The sequence below is a fragment of the Centruroides sculpturatus genome, unplaced genomic scaffold (genome assembly GCF_000671375.1).
Source record: "Centruroides sculpturatus isolate CEXI.00-Female unplaced genomic scaffold, Cexi_2.0 scaffold482, whole genome shotgun sequence".
NCBI classification, from domain to species: Eukaryota; Metazoa; Arthropoda; class Arachnida; order Scorpiones; family Buthidae; genus Centruroides; species Centruroides sculpturatus.
The window spans coordinates 301,782-323,087 of NW_019384808.1; the positions used below are offsets into that span (position 1 = coordinate 301,782).

At 32.1% G+C, this 21,306-nt stretch overlaps 3 protein-coding genes across 3 annotated transcripts in view; 2 read left to right on the forward strand and 1 right to left on the reverse strand.

Moving 5' to 3' along the window:
- The window catches only part of LOC111629752 (piggyBac transposable element-derived protein 4-like), a 31,093-nt gene that overhangs the window by 3,989 nt on the left and 5,798 nt on the right, over nt 1-21,306 (forward strand). Inside the window, exon 2 of the mRNA XM_023373658.1 lies at nt 8,777-9,161. Within this exon, the coding sequence (XP_023229426.1) occupies nt 9,118-9,161 (44 nt within the window). The 5' untranslated portion in view covers nt 8,777-9,117. The remainder of the gene's footprint in view (nt 1-8,776; nt 9,162-21,306) is intronic.
- LOC111629750 lies at nt 3,580-3,984 on the forward strand. Its single transcript, XM_023373655.1, has one exon. It carries the CDS (start codon nt 3,580-3,582, stop codon nt 3,982-3,984), a length of 405 nt encoding a protein of 134 aa, XP_023229423.1.
- LOC111629751 (putative nuclease HARBI1) lies at nt 4,269-5,806 on the reverse strand. The gene is given in 3 exon segments (XM_023373657.1): nt 4,269-4,759; nt 4,932-5,171; nt 5,381-5,806. Coding segments are annotated over 3 exon segments (999 nt in total). The 3' UTR covers nt 4,269-4,426.

Genomic DNA, 21,306 nt, shown 5'->3' on the forward strand with positions numbered 1-21,306 from the left:
AACACATCTCACCGAGTTTCTTGGTGTTTTTTCATTCAAGAGTTATTGGTGTTCTTTTGTCATCAGATCCGTTTCAGGTTTTATTATGATCTCTTCAATGTTCTTTATTTCTCAGATGTGATTTTTGTTACTCCTTTAGCTGCTTGAGTCTTCTTGATAATGCAGTATCTATCTTAGATAAGATTGAACTGCTGCCTACTATAGACTTGTTCAAGCAATACTGTTCAGCAACATCAGACATTTTCCTTTCACTCTCTACTTTTGCTATTATACTTTCACCTTTTGAAAATAAAAACAGACACAAAACTTAACTCGTGCCTTGCCTGACAATCTCGCAAATACTATAAAAGAATTGTTTCTGTCAGAAAAATAAAAGGCTGGAATTACAAGGGAGAGTTTCAAAGTTTAGAGGAATACTGTTCTATCAGTATATAGTGGATTGCGCGCAGTGATGACATTTGAAATATTTAACAAAGGGTTTGCTAACAGAAAATTTTTCCTTAACAATTTTTTTTTCCGCTCAAATAGTGCATCAGAAGGCTCTAGTTTAGTAGTGTTACAGAGTATAATACGTATATTTTAATATTTTTAAAAGAATCAAACCATTGAGAAATGTTACATATGTTTAACAAGGTTTGGAAAACTTTGAAAATGTTAACAANCGCTCAAATAGTGCATCGGAAGGCTCTAGTTTAGTAGTGTTACAGAGTATAATACGTATATTTTAATATTTTTAAAAGAATCAAACCATTGAGAAATGTTACATATGTTTAACAAGGTTTGGAAAACTTTGAAAATGTTAACAACGGGTTCGGCCGAACCTGTGTGAACCCGCTGAATATCACCACTGATTGTGCGTCAATGTCAACGTCTCCCGTGCTCCAAAAAGATTCAGATTGTTGTCTTAAGACAAGGGAAGACCAGTTATTTTACGTCACTTCTTCTTGTGTTTGTTCTGTGAGGTGTTCATTGTCTGAACATAAAAATTTTTCGCGAAAGTGTTTGTTATCCAATTTGTTTGTTAACTGATCACCCACTGCATTTTAGATTAAGAGAGAGCTTTGCTTTAATTTAAGCTTGTTTTCATCATTATAGGATAACATAGAATACACAATTATAAACTTGATGCAACAATATGTTGATTAATAGAAATAAAATTGAATCCAATGTCATATATGATTATTTTTATTTATTGCACAGACAGTAATTAAAGGACTTTTTGACATTCAAAAATATAAAATTTATTTATGATGATGAGTTTGGATTGAATTTTTATCAGGCTCAAAAATTTCATTTAAGGATGAACTTCAAGTAATGAACATCAATAACTATTGTGAAAAGGAAAATTTTCATATTGAAATTATTTTCCCATTGTGGCCATTTTTTTCTAACTTCTAAAAACATACCTTTTCATTATTTAAGTCATTTTAACCAAAGTTAATAAGAAAAATTACATAAAAATTGCATGCATAAAATGGAACTATAATTCAATTGAATAACACCTAAACAGAAATTTCCAGCAAACAAATACAATGGGTGATCGGTTAACAAACATAATCCGTTCCAAGACTTTGTTCGCTATCCGAATTGTTCGTTAACCGATTATCGATTTACCATAGGTTTCTATGGGAATTTGATTAATTGGTTCTGGAGACCCCCCCAAAATAAAAAATATATACTTTCTTACTACCTTTATTTATATGTTTTGATGATAATAAAAATACATACATACACAGTCTTGTGTTTTTATTAGTCGTGTTTTTTTTCTGTTTGAAAGGGTTAAAGAATCTGTTCTAATGTCGATTGCTTTTCTCTCTTCTTCAGGATTTTTTGTAAGTAATTAATAGCATTGCAATTGCAGAAATCCCCAAGCCTTAACCTGGTTTGGATGCTATTCTAAGACCGTTGTTCTGACATCCTCCTACTTCAAAGGATCTTTAATAACAGATATCGGCATTAATCCTCTTTTTCAGAAGAAAACATATCTCGCCGAGTTTCTTGGTGTTCTTCATTCAAGAGTTCTTGGCGTTCTTCTGTCGTCAGATCCATTTCGTGTTCCATTATGAACTGTTCGATATTCTTTATTTCTCAGATGTGATTTTTGTTACTCCTTTAGCTGCTTGAGTCTTCTTGATTATACAGTGTTTTTTAAATAAGATTGAACTTGAGCCTACTGTAGACCTGTTTACGCCATACTGCCCAGCAACATTAGGCATCTTATGCCCACTCTCTATCTTTGCTATTATACTCTCACCTTTCGAAAAGAAAAACCGACGCAAAACTTAACGAGTGCCTACCCGACAGTCTCACGAATACATAAAATAATTGTTTTGTCAGAAAAATAAAAGGCTGAAATTACAAGGAAGAGTTTCAAAGTTCGGAGGAATAATATCCGATCGGTATATATCGGCTTGAGCGTCGATGTCGACGTCTCCCACACTCCGAAAAGTTTCGAATTGTTGCCCGAAGACAAGGGAAGACCAATCGGTATTCATTAATTTACGTCACTTCTTCTTGTGTTTGTTCTGTGGGGTGTTCGTTATCCGATCATGTGTTCGTTGTCCAAACATAAAAATCTTTCGCGAAAGTGTTCGTTATCCGATTTGTTCGTTATGCGATCTGTTCGTTAACTGATCACCCACTGTAATTTTATCTGCTCAAACATTTTTTACCATAGTTTATCAAACAACTACAGATTAACAATAGAATTACATCAAGAAGGCTACACAGAAGTTAATTACTTAGACATCAAGATTCACGTTGCATATAATAAGATAAACATCAAAATTTATTGCAAATTTACATATGATCCAGCCTATACCAGCTTACTCAGATGACTCATGGTTTTATAAGGTAGCCACTTTCCGCATTCTAGTCACAAGAGCGTACTCACATTGTACTGAGTTGTCTGGTAATGTTCTGAACTGTGAGGGATGTGAGGGTCAGGAAATCTGTATAAAGTTCACCAGGGAAAGTTGGAGTTGTGGAATTTAAAACAAAAATTTGAGTAGGGCTTTGTAGGGTTAGTAATATAGTTTTAATATCAAGTTCACATATGTTATTTTCAAATAACTATTTTTTATCTTGCAGGTTTTAGCTATACTACAAATTATTGATGTAATGTCTGTGGACCCCTAGATGTGGTTTCCTGTCCGTGGTGAGGGACCTCCCAGAGATAGTTTAGTAATTCTTCTTTACCATCCCTGGGATCTGAACGCCCACCCACGTGTTCGCCGTGCGTGGTGTCCCGTATGCCGGAAAGGGGGATCCTGGTAGTTGAGGGGCAACATAACGTCCCCAACACACTGCTTTGGCCCGTGCTTCGGATAAACGGGAGGCTCAAATCAGGCTCCGTTTGAGTCAATTGGCTGGTCATTGAGTCATTCTTGACCTCGGCCTGGAGTCAACCGATCGATGCAGACACAGACAAGATGTGCTCTTTTTGACTGCATTGTGAGGGAATAGCTCCTGGGAAACCCTGGTGTGACGGTCTATGGAAGTACTCCATGTGATGGCATCCCCTTGTTGGGCCCTGTGATGGGTGGGGTCACTAGTAGCTGAATATTTTTTTTTATAAATATGGATTCTCTAAAATCTAAAACATCAAATATACCACCAAGAGTTGTCAGCTTCCCCAATCAACAAGCCTACCTTATTGTTCATGCTATGGGAGAAACACCTTTGTCTAAATGTTCTTATTTTTTAATTCAGAAACTTTTTGAATCAACTATTGGGCACCTTAAAAAAATCCAAAAATTGAGGTCAGGAGATCTCGTAGAAACAGCCTCCTCTCAACAGTCAGAAAAACTTTTGAAAATGAAGTCTCTAGGAGATATACAAGTCACTATCACACCACACACAAGTTTGAACTTATCGTGTGGTGTGATATCTGAAATTGATCTGATGTCTGAGGAAGAATCAGGTGTTCAGATCAGCCTTTCAAATCAAGGAGTTACTGCTGTACGATGCATCTCCATTCATTGAGATGGCAAGAATTATTGCATTTTTTTCACAAAACCTTGAACATTTCTGGTATTTAGATAGTTGTACAGGCACATCTGAAGTTAAAAAAATGAGCATTATCATCATCATGAAATAATGCTATACTTTCATCTTGTAATGCAATATTATGAAGAACTATAATATGCACTGCATTCTTCAAATTATAGTGTAGTCCAATAGAAAGGCTAAGGAAATGTCTGTCATAAACCATATTACCTTTCAACAGGATTCCTGTCTACTTTTCATTTGTTTGGTGAAATAAAACTGCCAAATTTTTTACTTATATTGATTTAGTTAACTCTTAAGCAAAATTTATGGCCCTGAAAAGGGCCTTTTAATTTAATAATAATGTCTGAAATATGTTTGCATAACCTTAAAAGATTATGCAAACATTTCAAAAGTTAAATTCTAAAGAAATCTGCTATTAATGCATTTTTCTTTTCAAATCCAGCTCTGCATTCTGACTTCTGACAACAGGCACCGGAACATCATCATTCATGGAAATATCAAATTTTGTTGGAACTGTCATATTTCCATGTGAAATTGCAATGTTATGAAGCACTGCAGTGGCAACTATGACAGCCATAGCATTTTGTAGGTTGCAACGTAAACCTACTGACAAACAGGGAAAACGTCGTTTCCACAAACCATATTGCCGTTCCACTGTGTTCCGTGCTTTTATGTGGCATCTGTTATATCTTTCAAAGAAAAAATAATTTATATTAATTTTGAAATATACATGATCATTTAAAACTATATTATGCATTAAATATATTTTAATAATATATATTATATAAAAGTAATAATTACCTTTTTTCTTGATTACTTTCTGGATTTTATATTGGTGTTAATAGATATGTCTTGCATCCATATCCACTGTCACCAAGATGGTGATATTTCGATGGAATGTCTCCTACTTAAAACATAGCACACAGATGACTATCGGCAAGTATAGTGCTATCATGAGAACTACCTGGCAATCTAGGTACTATATTTCTGATTTTAAGTTGGCTATCTGAAACTGTCTGAACATTAATAGGAAAATATCCTTTTCTATTTCAAAATTATTCAGCACTTTCTCCTTTTGGTGACTGAATTGGAATGTGGGTGCAGTCAATGGCTCCATACACACATGGAAAACCACTCAAATGAAAAAAGTCTTGACTTATCTGAAAATATAAATATATACTTGATCTATTATTTTTATATTTTATTACAGTTCATACTTTGAAAAGTAATGTATTAATTAAATGAATAAAAACTATACTGTATATAATTTAAATTAATGATTCTAATATAGAAACTTGTAAAAAAAAACAAGATAAAATTATTTTATTACTATAGTAGTGAAAGATAAAGGGATGTTATGCCTACTTACTTGCTTCCTTTCAGATTCTGTTTTAGGCAACTGGATATAATCTGCTGAGATTTGAACAATTAAGAAACTGACTCTATTAATCGCTCTACAAACAGATGATTGACTTAAATCATTTAAATTGCCTATGACCAACTGAAATGTTCCTGTGGCACAAAATCGTAGAGCCAACAACGGTTGTTCCATCGGCGACATTTCATAATTTTTCGATGATGTTGAAACTAAATTGTGACCAATTCGTTCTAGTAGATTTCTTACGCTCTCTTTTGGCAAACGATATCGACATAGAAAGTGGTAATCGTCCAATTGTTCAAGGTCATTTCTTCTTGGAGAAATAATCCTCCAACTTCTTTGTTCCATACAATCTATATAATCTAGATATTTCAGATTTTCTAACATTTTGGCTTTGTCCTCATTGAATGTTGCCATTTTTCCCTGAAATAGATCGCTTTGTGCAGGTGTCAAACCTAGAGTTATCGTCTACTTGCCGATTTGCTAGAGTTAGGGTTATTGTGTTTGACTCGAGATTTGGAGTTGATAAATACCAATTTACCAATAACTCGAGAGTTAACCCTAACTTTAACTCGTGTTGGTGAATATGGGGGTTACATATTTTTTTTCCAAACCCAATTGTTCATTTCTATATGGGATTCTGTATGACTTCAGCCTGCCTTTTTTTCCCTCTCTTTTTAACCTTAAGAATTTAGTCTTTTAAGGGAATGATACAGATATTTCAATTTTACTGTGAACATTAACATGTAAGTGTGATTTTTATACTTTAATATTTAATGTTGTTGTAGATTTTAAAATGTTTAAATTTGACCTTTTATCATTCTAACTCTATTGAACATTTTTAAACCTGCAGCAGATCCTAATAGGATTGAAAATATTTTTTATAGCATATTTATATTAAATTATATTTGCTGGTATATTTAGAATGTTTCGTTGGTGTTGTTTACAAATGTATAACCGGCTTTGGGAAAATTTTACAGATTGCTAACAGCTATCATTACCAATATCTCTCACAAATTTTTCCAAACACTCAATTTAATTTTGTATCTTTAATGTTGGCACCATAAAAATTACTACTGGTGGTAGCCATTTTGTTAGTTGTTAACATTATTTAAATGCAAGAAGCAAGTCAATTGCAAAGGAACTCGGAAGTTAAGTTATTGCCTAGTGCTGCAATCTCGTTAGAAACTGCGTAACTTTTCAGCAGTCTAAATATTACAGGTTTCTTGCTATTACTTAAATGCAGTAACTTATCTTCTCACAGCTGGTTATATAGTAAATAACACCAAGAAACCTTCATAATTAAATTAGCAAATAAATTTTTAATATACTTTGACAAGCACTTTCAACTCTAATTGTGATCTGCTCAGGTCAAAATATTCTATACAAAAATTTGGAATGCTTAAAAAGCAAAAGCAAGTTTAGCTGGAACATTTCAACCTGAAGCAGATCCCAATTAGGATCAAAAGCTCTTGTCAAAATATATTAAAAATCTATTTGCTGGTTTAATTAGAAAGGTTTGTTGGTGTTATTTGCAGTAACTTAATTTTTGTGGGACTGTCCCTATCATTTACTTTCAAACCCTTTAACTAACAGTGAAGTGATTTTATGTGATGCACTCACNCAAGCACTTTCAACTCTAATTGTGATCTGCTCAGGTCAAAATATTCTATACAAAAATTTGGAATGCTTAAAAAGCAAAAGCAAGTTTAAGTTTTAAAATAGCTGGAACATTTAAGCATTCCAAATGTTTGCATAGAACATTTCAACCTGAAGCAGATCCCAATTAGGATCAAAAGCTCTTGTCAAAATATATTAAAAATCTATTTGCTGCTTTAATTAGAAAGGTTTGTTGGTGTTATTTGCAGTAACTTAATTTTTGTGGGACTGCCCCTATCGTTTACTTTCAAACCCTTTAACTAACAGTGAAATGATTTTATGTGATGCACTAACTGTTGAAACTTTATTTTAAATCTTGTCTGCCTGTGAAGAAGNCCCTATCGTTTACTTTCAAACCCTTTAACTAACAGTGAAGTGATTTTATGTGATGCACTCACTAACTGTTGAAACTTTATTTTAAATGTTGTCTGCCTGTGAAGAAGAAACCTAGAAAACATTCATGAATTCCAGCAAAACAATTATAAAATGTTTTTGGCCTTTAATAGGCCAGCTTGAAGTCATACCATGTAATAAACCAAAATAATGAAATGTTTTACTAGTATTTGACTACTATAATGTTTTTGATCACTTTTGTTTAGTTATATTTTACATTGGGTATTTAATTTAGGGTGACTACTCCACACTACTGATTGGTAAAATAAAATTTGACAAGTCCTTTACTTTTAAGTGTGTATTATTGAAGAATGCAATTAACCACATGGTAATAGGACTGCTGAAAATATCAGTTTCAAAATGTCAAAATTTCTATGATCATAATTTATTTAGCAGCAAATATGCTTCTTGTAATGTTATGTCAGGATTACTATTATTGCAAATAGGGATCATGCAAAGTATATGTCCACGACTCTGCAGATGAGATAGATGGCATGTAGGCAGACCTTCAGACATCACTGGCACATGTCATATGCCAAGTGGGTTTTCTTTTTACAGTGAGGTCATAGGCCAGATCTACCTGCTATTGATCTCAATATTTCTGACTTATTAAATACTAATTTTATTATTTCGAAGACACATGGCTAGTTTTCCTTCAGTTATCATTATTTAGTTGATACGGTACATCTTTTCTGTACGCGTTTCGGGTTGTGCCCCTCCTCAGTCAACTATAATATAATGCATATTGTTTATTTATTACAGTAGGGAGAATGTACATAAGAATTAATGAGTACATAAATTATATATAAACATATCTTTAGGTTACATATTGTATAAATTAATTAAGAATCAAATTTTACAAGATTTTAACTATTTTAAATCCTTTTGTGGATAGACTATTATACATTACAATTTTAAAAAGTTTTAGTAAATAAAGATAACTGATGAAAAACTTTCCACGTGTCTTTGAAATACACTATAAAATTAGTGTTTAATAAGTCAAAAATACGGAAATACATAAAATAAAACCCAATATTTCAGCCAAGAAATTTGCCATTGATCTCACAAGTAACAAGTAAACATTACACAGATATATAATAGCAGTGTTCATCACAACATTACAGATATTTCTTAGTCTCACATTGAAACAAAAAAAAACTTCAGTTTCACAAGAAAACTTTCACACAGTTTCTGATTGAGAATTACAGTGAGTGACATATAAAAATGCAGATGTTAATTCTTCTTCTTCCTAGATATTTGCAAATAGTGTGCTAAATTTATAATATCAGATAGAGTACTTTTGCTACTTGACTAACATTATGTTTTTAATTATAGATTTTCTCTAACCATGGAAAGAAAGCAGAAAAAAAATTGCCATTGAGTTTTTGAGCAAACAATGTAATGCTTGCCGATGCTTACAAAAGGCACAGAAATTTTGGTGAGTGATGATTGATGTGAATAATGTTAGCTAGGAAAAAGTTTACAAGAAGGAAAAAGCAGTGTTAAAAGCCAATCAACAACAGTAACTTAGCTGTGGTCAGTGCTGTACAACAAATAATCCACAAGAAATACTACAGTCAAATAAGTTTCTCATCAATTATCAGCTTACTTAGAAAAACGGAACCTGTTGCAGCATTTGAAGCCTACAACAATAATTATGAGAATTTCTACTAGTAATGAGACATGATCATACTTCTGCAACATGGACACCAAGAATCAGGTAACACATTGGGCAATCTATTATTTTAGGCCAAAAATCTTCTATTTTTGAATAATGTTCTGATATTTTTCATTTGTAATTTTGGATTAAATCGGAACTTTGGTCTGTTATAAGACATTGCTGTTTTATGTTCTTTATTCGATTTTTTGCTTTTTGTTGTTTAACAGCAGAAAAGTGTTATTTTATTGGTACTGTTAATATTTTTATGGTTTCAAAGTATATGGACAATTTGATGGGAAAGCAAATAAGACACAAAAACAGCACATTTGATTTGAGGGCCCTTGTTTTTGATAATTTTTCTGACTTAACCTATTCGATATTGAAATTTTTATTTGTTGCCTGTGACACCATGTTGAATTTTTGTTGATGTTAAGCCTAAAAAATGTTTTTTTTTAATAATAGTGTTTACTGTATCGTAAAAAATTATTTTATTATGTTTCACAAACAAAATAAATATATTGAATAATATAGAAACAAAGAAAATGATATTTGAAAAGTTTGTTTTAATATAAAAATTGTGATGCATAGCGACATCTATATCAAAAACGTTCCGATGTAAATACGAAAATATTCGGGATCGCCCACACAGGTCAGTGAGGTCAACACGAATATTTTCGGGAACAATGTAGGACATGTTAAGCCTGGATTACACATTACTGGAATCTGCAACATAAACGTAAAACTGAAAGCTAAACTGACGAAACTTTCAGTTTTGGAATGTTCAGTTGGACAGAAACAAGACTGAAAACAGACTTAAATATTATTTAATTTTTCAGTTTTTGTTTCACTTTTCTGTCGTACTGCAATCAATAAAAACTCAAGGATTTGTGACACTTAGTCACATGTAGTTTGATTGTCGTAATGGCAGAAAGTGTAGCAAAAAGGAAGAAGAAACAAACAAATTTGGAATTATTTATTAAAGAAGTTAGAAAATACAAACGTCTATATGACAAAAAATGTAAAAAATTCAAAAATACATCAGTGAAACACAATATGGATGGTGATTGGCGCATTTCCGCATAACATTCATTTTGATGCCAGTGGAGTCAAGCTAAAACAAAAACATAACTGAAACAAAAACTCTGTTTCAGTTCTGTTTGAGTTTCTGTTTTCAGGTAATTTGGAGTCCAGGCTTTACTGTTTAAATGCTTTGATATTTTTTTATAATTTGGAGAGTATTATGGCTTTTTTTGTGTTTGGCATTGGTTTTTTAGATGAATTGTTTGTTGTTTTTAATTAGATTTTAAGTATTATTTGGATGAACAAGTTCCTTCTGTTTTTTTGAAGTTATATATTGTTCATCCTCTTAAATGGTAGCATATATCCATATATTTTGAACTAACAGGAGAGACAGATGGCAAAAAATCATACCTTTAAAACCCAGCAATGAATTTAACAAAATAAGAATGTTTTCGACCAGTTTCACTGACCCTTCAGTTAGAATACAACAGAAAAATAGAAGATGAACACAAAAATTTTAAAACAAGAACAAGAATTCAAAGAAATAAATAAAGAAATAACAAGTAAAAATAAACAAATAAATATCATTATCATCATTTAACCAGTTGTTTTTGGGGTACTACTATTGTTTTAAGGCTGGTATACACGGTAAGGAAATCCTCAAAGGATGTGCTTAACAGATGAAAAAAACTCGGATATAACTGGCTGGATCGAACATAGTAATTTACAAAACTTATTAAAATATCTCCCAACATATAAAGATTTATTTATATTTAAAAATGGATANACAAAATTTTAAAACAAGAACAAGAATTCAAAGAAATAAATAAAGAAATAACAAGTAAAAATAAACAAATAAGTATCATTATCCTCATTTAACCAGTTGTTTTTGGGGTACTACTATTGTTTTATAAACTGGTTTTAGTTAAACTGGTTTCTAAAACAATTTAGGAGAAACCAGTTTTAGTTAAACTGGTGCACAGTACTCCAGTTGGAGTAAGTGTCAATTTTTTTTTTGTAATTAACTAGTTGGTGGCAATTTAAGCACTGATAGGCTTTTATCTACATAGACTAAGTCTGTTTCAACAAATACGATATTTGTTACCATCCCATATTTTTAAAATTACCCACAAAACTCCTCCTTTTCATGTTAAGTCTATGGGAGACCCTTCTTTTGTTCATCGGGCAATAAAAGCCTTGTTCGTATGCCTGTTGAGCTCTAATTGGTATATTATAATAATGAAATTGAAGATAGTCTGCCCAATAAAGGACCACCATTTATTATTTCCGTGTTCCAGACAATACACATTCTTGGCAACAGACCTTTCCTTTTAGGCTACTTGTTGCCAGAAGTTTAAAAAGTCCTTTTAAAAAACACAAAATATATATCCAATTAAAATTACAAATAATTTCTAAAAAGGAACTGGTGACATTCAGACGTCTTTCTTGCATCCATCATACCTTCGTTTGGGGTGATATTGCTTTTATCTACTAAAAAGAAGCACTGGAATATGTAGATTTAAAGAAAGCTGCCCCGTGGTGACAATACCTGTAGATTTTCATCTGTAAATTTTTTCGTCCGATGGAGATTATTTTTTAATAAAATTGAAGACAGTCTGCCCAATAAAGGACCACCATTTATTATTTCCGTGTTCCAGACAATACACATTCTTGGCAACAGACCTTTCCTTTTAGGCTACTTGTTGCCAGAAGTTTAAAAAGTTGTTTTAAAAAACACAAAAATATATCCAATTAAAATTACAAAAAATTTCTAAAAAAGGAACTGGTGACATTCAGACGTCTTTCTTGCATCCATCATACCTTCGTTTGGGGTGATATTGCTTTTATCTACTAAAAAGAAGCACTGGAATATGTAGATTTAATGAAAGCTGCCCCCTGGTGACGATACCTGTAGATTTTCATCTGTAAATTTTTTCGTCTGATGGAGATTATTTTTTAATAACAAAATTGACGACCGTCTGCTCAATAAAGGACCACTATTTATTATTTCCGTGTTCCAGACAATACACATTCTTGGCAACAGACCTTTCCTTTTAGGCTACTTGTTGCCAGAAGTTTAAAAAGTCCTTTTAAAAAACACAATATTATAGCTAAATGACTATCCTTTAACGAATAAGCATCGACTTGGTTAGTGGTTTGGGAACTTTCTTGGAAAAAGTTATATTTCTCTGGAGCTACATTGTCAACTATAAATGTAAACAATCATAAATAATTACTGTCATTTAATTTTTAGCTTGAATTTAATAAAATCATATGTATATTTATCCTATTTAACGAATAATAGTGTATTTAGGACCATTCAGTTGTAAATCTGTCTAAAAACAAAGTACTTTTGGTTAGGAACTACTCACATCCTCACAGTGATCTCTATTAAGTCCTCTAGCAGAATGGTACTTGACCTAGATTTTGAAGCAACCANATAAGTTTCTAAATAATACATTATAAAATAAATGAAGATTTATACTATAATTTTCTATAAATTTATTTTATAAAATGGTGTATTATAAATTATTTTGATTTTTTGTGGGAGCTTATTGTAAAGCTTTTTATGTCAAATAATGTCTCAACAAATACAGAAATAAACCAATTACAGTTCTAAAAAGATTACTATTGATTTTATCAGCCAATAATCTTTCTTCTTACTGCTAATTACTTTACAATGGTAAGGGACTGACTTTTCCGAAATATTTATGACCTGGAATGGTGAGAAAACATTTATTGGTTCAAACAAATACAAGAAAGCAAATCAAAGCTTAGATAGCTACGAACTTCATTTCATTTTTTACATTACCTTCATTATATATTTTGTGGTTAACTTTTTTAATTATTTTATCGCTAACCGACGAATGGCAGCTTCTCGGCAAAACTAATAATAGTACAAAGAAGCCGAATCGCAGGGGCCCCTGTAAAGTTGGCTATCCAAAGGAAAAGATGCCATTTAGGAACCAATTTTAACAAATTGAAAAAATTCGAATGAAGCTTTTTTCCAGATAAAATAGATGTTTCCTTTTAAATAATAATAAACAATTTTTTCATTTGAAGCCATTCTTTTTAATGACTTGTACGTTGAGGGGTTAACGCCAATATCAATTTCTTTCCACCTAGATATATTCCATGTTGCTTCATCTCCTGTAACAGAATCAACATATAAACCTGCTTTTTCTATTTGAATAATAGCTTCTATTAAAAGTTTTGCTAATATATTTCCTTTAACATTTTTACGTGTTCCAAATACTCCTACAATTTGAACCCGATCTCCTACAAAAGGCTGAAATAATAGTACNATTTATTATTTCCGTGTTCCAGACAATACACATTCTTGGCAACAGACCTTTCCTTTTAGGCTACTTGTTGCCAGAAGTTTAAAAAGTCCTTTTAAAAAACACTATATTATAGCTAAATGACTATCCTTTAACGAATAAGCATCGACTTGGGTTAGTGGTTTGGGAACTTTCTTGGAAAAAGTTATATTTCTCTGGAGCTACATTGTCAGCTATAAATGTAAACAATCATAAATCATTACTGTCATTTAATTTTTAGCTTGAATTTAATAAAATCATATGTATATATATCCTATTTAACGAATAATAGTGTATTTAGGATCATTCAGTTGTAAATCTGTCTAAAAACAAAGTACTTTTGGTTAGGAACTACTCACGTCCTCACAGTGATCTCTATCAAGTCCTCTAGCAGAATGGTACTTGACCTAGATTTTGAAGCAACCAACCCCCGCAAGACAATCTTTGTTATATAGAGGAGAAGAGGGAGATACCATTTACATTTCTAAAAATAACTTTACTGATTTTTGAATAAAAATCCCAAAATCATCATGAGTACATACTATAACTAATTGTAATGAACTGTCACTTGTAAAAAAATACTGTTTATTTTGTTGTTATAAAACAAAATTATTTAAAGTCACAAATGAAGGGTAATATGGACTTGGTGGTTTAAACCATTGAAAAACTAATTAGACTTCATAAAACATAGTTATTTTTAACTATAAAAACTAAATTTTTTAGATTGTGTGTGTGTCATTCCTGCTTTGAGTCTATTTACAAAAGTCACAGATATAATTTTTTTTTTCTGTGCTCCGGTACAATCAAGGTAAGCCCAGAGAACAGCTGAAGCATTGAATCCAAATTTTCCCTTGTTCATCTTTGGAGAATTTTCTGTTATAGAAGATACATTCAGCATTTAATTATTATGCCTTTTTGTCCTTTTTTAACACTATTTATAATTTATTTTGTATACTAGTACATTCTATATATTAACAGGACTTATTATACTGGAATTATGGATGCAGATATTTAGTCTTACAGTTTAAAAATAATGTTCTTTATTAAGTTCTCCTGTGAACTTAATAAAGAACATTACAGGTGAACTTAATAAAGAACATTATTTTTAAACTGTAAGACTAAATATCTGCATCCATAATTCCAGTATAATAAGTCCTGTTAATATATAGAATGTACTAGTATACAAAATAAATTATAAATACATTCAGCATCTTCATTTTCTGGTTCTTTAGTTGATGGCATGAAGTCCATTACAGATGATACATCAGAATGGAACGATTCATTGCTGCTAACACTGTAGTCATCTCTAGTAGGTTTAGGTATAGAAGGTCGGTCTAAGTTTAATTTCTTAACAGGTGGTCTTTGAATGTTCGGTTTTTTTGTTTGAAGCTTTTGTACCTTCATTTTGTCCTTTACTTTCAGTTTATCCATTTACCCTAGTATTCCATAATACCCAACATGCCATCTTGGAAAATGAACCTTTAAACTGATGGACAAAACATTGTCAGCTAAAAAACGACTACAGAACAACAAACTACAATTCTTTTAGTGTACATTATGCTTAACATCATTGTTCAAGTCACATGTGTATTAGTAGGTTAAAATGTTTGAAAACGTGCATGCAAAAACTCTTAAAAATCATAAAACACACTTTGTTCTGTAGTGAGTGGTACGACAACAACAAGCGGTCAAATCTCACTGCACTGCATTGTGGGAATCTTTCTTGAGTAGTTCATGGTATTCCCACATAATAGTGGCAGCAACAAACAGAGCCGAAACCTTGTTACTCCATATTTCCTGACTATTCCATAATGCCCTCCTCTCTTCTACTATAAGTCGTATTATTGCTTTACATCAATTTAGAGTGATGCAGTTTTTTTTATTTGAACGAATATAGACATATCTAAGTAGCATAATCAGATGCTTATAAAAAAAGTTATTTTTGCTTTTTTTTTTTTTTTTTTTTTNCCTTTAAACTGATGGACAAAACATTGTCAGCTAAAAAACGACTACAGTACAACAAACTACAATTCTTTTAGTGTACATTATGCTTAACATCATTGTTCAAGTGACATGTGTATTAGTAGGTTAAAATGTTTGAAAACGTGCATGCAAAAACTCTTGAAAATCATAAAACTCACTTTGTTATGTAGTGAGTGGTACGACGACAACAAGCGGTCAATTCTCACTGCACTGCATCATGGGAGTCTTTCTTGAGTACTTCATGGTATTCCCACAGAATAGTGGCATCAACAAACAGAGCCGAAACCTTGTTATTCCATATTTCCTGACTATTCCATAATGCCCTCCTCTCTTCTACTATAAGTCGTATTATTGCTTTACATCAATTTAGAATGATGCAGTTTTTTTTATTTGAACGAATATAGACATATCTAAGTAGCATATATAACCATAATCAGATGCTTATAAAAAAGTTATTTTTGCTTTTTTTTTTTTAATTTGAAATATATATAAGTAGCTATACTTTGTTTCTACATCATCTCTTATAAAGTAAAAACAATCATTTATGAAATTGACATATNGAGGCTTTGAATTTATTTTCTGTTGATTTAACTGATTTGATTTTTTTCTTCTTGGTTTTTGATATTTTATCCAGTAGAGTTTTTCTTACATATTTACATGATAAACACTTTTTTAAGGATTGATTTGCAACATCTGAACATTTTTTACTCCTAAAAATTTTACAATAAATGAAAGAATTTTTAGTCAAAATGTTTTTTGGGACCATATCTACCAGTCCATTAAATTCAGTTATTTGGCCTATTCCCTGACATTCATACATTTTATCTGTTTCCTGTAATATGTTCTCTAAAGTAGTAATTGATTCTAAAACATTATAATGTTTTAAAATAGTGCTTCCAACAATTACAATACAAGAAATTNCGTTGATTGTAAGAAAATATAAAAAAATAAGTCAAAGTAAAAATACTGTATTTTCATGTTTTTACTTGAAGTTATTTTATAGTTTGTTACAGAAATATTATGTACAGGTAACAATGGAAATTGTTGATAAAAATATAAACAATGGGATCGGTACGATTTCTAAAAATATAATTTCTGAAATTAAAAATTATTCTCAGACAAAATAGACGAGTAAATTAAAACACTCTTTTCTAGACCGACTTCGCGTGATTTATATTAGCGGACAAATAGTAATCAACAAAGATACTTTACTTTAATCAGGGTTAATTCTTTTATTTTCATAATTTTCAAATCACTTTCCAAATGCATTTTGCCGTTACAGCCTCTTCAGTGGATTATCCAACAACTAGACACTTGTTACCTTTTATACAAATACATTTTTCCCAGCATGCATCAACGTTTAGGCCGACATTTTGATTCAACAAATTTGCATGTTCTATTATACAAAGGTGTTCTACCACGTGTCTTTTAAACAAATTTTCTATTTTATTACAATATTTTTACAGAACTTCTATTAATTTTACAATTATAATTAACACAATGTTGATACCATGGTGACTCTTGTCTTTTTAGACGACCCCTCGATGTGGGTTCCTGTCCGTGGTGAGGGGACCTCCCAGAGATGGTTTAGAAACTCCTCTTTACCATCCCTGGGATCTGAACGCCCACCCACGTGTTTGCCGTGCGTGGTGTCCCGTATGCCGGAAAGGGGGATCCTGGTAGTTGAGGGGCAACANCTTTGTATGATAGATTTTGAAATAATTTGCAGGGCACAAAAAAAATTGCATTGCTTACAGAAGTATTTTATTTGCATCCTTTTTTTTTGCAGAACACACAACACAATTGTTTCTTTTATTTCTGTTTCCTATAAGTTTGGTTTTTCCTATGAAGTGGTATCCAGTCAGTTAGCTAGAAGACAGGCTGCACCTCCTGATGCTGTTGAAAGTGACTATGTTTTCACATATTTTGAGAAAATGTTATCTATTAATGTTAATTTGAAATGATTTGGGCTATGCTAGACCAAGGTCTATCAAGCTAACACAAACAAATAGTCGGCTTACAAAATACCTCTTTATTTAATACGGGTTTCATGTTCAGCAACTGAGGGCTTATATGAACTCTAAACAAAAACTCGTTTAAACAATCATGTGCCCCGAATACAATATTTTTAGTCCCTTCACTCTCCTCCCTCTTTCGCGTTGCATAACAAAGTTCGTACTTGTTTACAATAACACGTGAAGAATTTTCAGAACAGTCTACTCACTACAAATCCGGCACTTAAGCGATCGGGCATCAGACCAACGTCTATTACTAGTGGGGAAATCTTTGCTTCCGTCGATACCTCGGGTACTCTAGCTTCCTTAATTGTACTGTCCACACGATTCCTTCCATGTATACCACGGATGATTTTGGATTCTATCTCCTTCCCTCGATGTTCAAAACGAATCTCCCTTCTCACTCCGGTAGGTTTCGGCCTTTCTCGATGGTGCTGATCTGAACCTTTCACGAACGGACTCCTCCAAGGAAGAAGGAAAAAAAAGGTGCTCTCTCACACGTGGACCTGCTATTTGTACCCTTGGTTTGCTGATCTCCCCTGACTTCTTCGGTAGCCAATCAAAATGTCTGGTTTCACACAAAGGAGGGAGGTAGAGAGTAAGAAGGACACGTGTCTGAACAGACGACAAACACACAGAAAACCCGATACAATGTGACAAAATAAAACTTACGCTAAGTACAAAGGACATTAATTAATTAACTATACAAATAATATTCACATACATTACTAACAACAACCAATAAGTGGCAGAGCACTACAGAAATTTTTTAAAGTTAAATTTCCACCTGATTTTTTATGGATAATGTGTGCATTGAGTACACACAAATTCAAAGATCTCAAATATATTTTTTTATAGTACTTTCTAAGACGAGTACATGTACTGGGGGTAGTTGACGTAATTTGATCCATCAGATCTACGCCTCCTATATGATATTTGTACTCAATGCACACACTTGGTTTTTGTTTATTAGTCNGGAGAATTTTGAAACAATACTTTAGACCAATACATAGATGGTAAATTCACTTCATGAAAGTGTTCAAAGAATGGCTTTTCTACTATGTGAGACTCAACATCATCTACTGATCTGATAGACTCTTCATGACTTACTTTACGTTTTTTTGTTGGTTTAATATTACGTTCTTTTGGAGGTGGTCGTTGTTTTGGTACGTAGGATAAATATTTTGGCAAATTTGGAAAGATAGTTGGAATAGCATCTGACACAAGTTTAGGACGATCTCTAGGAATTGTAACTTCTTTGCCATTAATTATATGTTTAAACTTCCGTTCAATAAACTGCTCATCAAACTGAAGCTCACAAACACAACAATATTCATAAAAAATTTTGTCACCGTGAGGAATTAACTTACTCCATTTTTTTCGAAGCTCTTCGTCTTTTGGAGCCGAAAATAATGTACGTTTCTCCTTTACATTATTTCCAGTTTTGCAACCAGGTACAAAACAATGCCTTTGTAAGTTCTTCTTATTTTTATAAACTTCAGACATTTTTTTTTTCAAAAATGGGACGAAAATCGTTCTACACAAAGTCAAAAACAAATGAAAAACCACTGAAAATGCTTTATTTAAACTGATCTAAGTAACATCACAACCGATGCGAGCGCCCTCTGGTGAGGCGTAAAAACGAGAACCTAATGTATTATAGGGATAAAATAGCGAACGACACTATATATTTTAGCCACTGTAGATAAACCAACTTTATGCTGTTTAATAATGGATGAAATGGTTATTAGATAGCATGAATATTTTGATGATCATTTGATCTGTATGTTTGTTATTTTTTCCAGTTAACATCTTACATACAAGTTGTGACAAGATCATATTGAATTGTTTTTTGGTATGATAAGGACAAAAGGTGGATGGAACAACAATTTCACAACAGTCCAGTTCACTGCAGCTTACAAGTGTTTGCTTACCCAAATGCAATTTAAAACAAGTGAAAAGACAAATGCAATTCCTCAGGATATAACAACAATTTTCAGTGTGGCATCAACAAGTTCTGGATCACACAAACATTTTCACACCAACAAGATAGTTCTTGGACATGATTTCAAAACATGAGAAATGGAAAAGCCTCTTGAAGATACCATAGCAGTGGATGCAGCACTTCAAGATCATAGATACCATCTAAGTTCAGCAGGAGTGCATTTAACAGAATTCTCAATGAATGCTGTTGAATATATGGCTGGATTTGTGGTCAAGAGTCTTAAAGGTTATTTCTTGTATTAACTGCAAAAATGCCTTGTTTAGTCCTGCAAATACTGCATTAAGGCCTTTAATGCAACTAAAAGATAATGGAGCTTTAACTCCCTTGGTACCCACCAATTTTTAATGTTAATGTAATTAAACATAAACATACTTAAAACTTAAAAAAAACGAAAGAAATGCATTAATTTTGAAGAAAAAGCTTTAAGCTTTATTTCCCATTGTCTCGCCTTTCTGCGAAATTTGACACCGACGTGTCGTGTTTACAGCTGGATGACCTTGAGAACAGTTGGTGTTGGATTTCCCGGGACATTCTCAGAAGTCTCAGGAGGAGAAGGGTTTAAAGTAGGGTGAATACTAGCTGGCCATATATTTTTAAATATTTCTAAAAAATTACGTTTTTTATTGTGATTTCTGACGCCCCGACTTTAATTAATATATTTTATTATATATACATTTAATTAAAAAAATTAAAAAAAAACTATTGGAGGTTGTTTTTGATATCAGAAAGTAGCTTTAAATAACTTTACCGAAGTAAAATCCGTGCACTAGAACTTTNCCAATAAGTGGCAGAGCACTACAGAAATTTTTTAAAGTTAAATTTCCACCTGATTTTTTATGGATAATGTGTGCATTGAGTACACACAAATTCAAAGATCTCAAATATATATTTTTATAATATTTTCTAAGACGAGTATGTGTACTGGAGATAGTTGACATAACTTGATCCATTAGATCTACACTGCCCATATGATATTTGTTCTAAATGCACACAGTCTGTTTTTGTTTTTATGGTTCTCATAGTATTATCATTTGTTGAACTCATTACTAAGACATTTTTGGTGTCTTTCCACTTCAACAGCATTAGTTTATCCTTGTACAGTACCTGACTGATGTGTGTCCTTTTTTTAATTTACTCAGTATAACATCATTTGGCAACTCTTTCTTTGTTTTTTTACAGTACCAGTAACATCAGTTGAATGACACATCAAATACTTGAATAAGTATACACTACTATAATAATTGTCCATTCCCAAATGATAACCTTTATCTAATAAGTCTTCCATAAGGGAGAGGACAATATTTGTTGAGTGACATTTTTTTGATGGATTGACATCAATCAGGGTTATGGGAAATTGTATTCCTTTCCCTGTGTACATTGTGAAATTAGAAATGTATTCCATTTTAGTTTCACAAAGAAAGAAACACACTATTTTAAATCTAGCTCTCTTGAGTGGAACATACATTTTCCATCCTAGCCAACCCTTCCACAAAAGAAGACTTTTGTCTATAGATATTCTTTTAGACGGTACATATGCGCTCTTAAAACTATTTCTATATAAATCTAATAAGTCTCTAATTTTATACAATTTATTTGTTTTATCAGTACTGCTTGAGAAATGTAGAAATTTAAATAACAAGATAAACCTGTCTTTTGTCATTGGTAAAATATTGGAGTATTTAAAAGCGGCTTTCTAGAAAAGTATGATTGTAAATCAGGTTTTTTTTTACTATACTCATCAAGAGAAAAATACGTTGAAGCTGGATTTCGTTACCAGTTGTAATTTGCCAGTCATTCAATCTGCTTCATCTTTTTATTCCTTTTTTTGTTGCCTGCAATATTACTTCTTATGCATGTTTGTT

Coding starts and splice junctions, on each gene's coding strand:
- LOC111629750 (XM_023373655.1), top strand. CDS start 3,580: ATGGATTCTCTAAAATCTAAAACATCAAATATACCACCAAGAGTTGTC.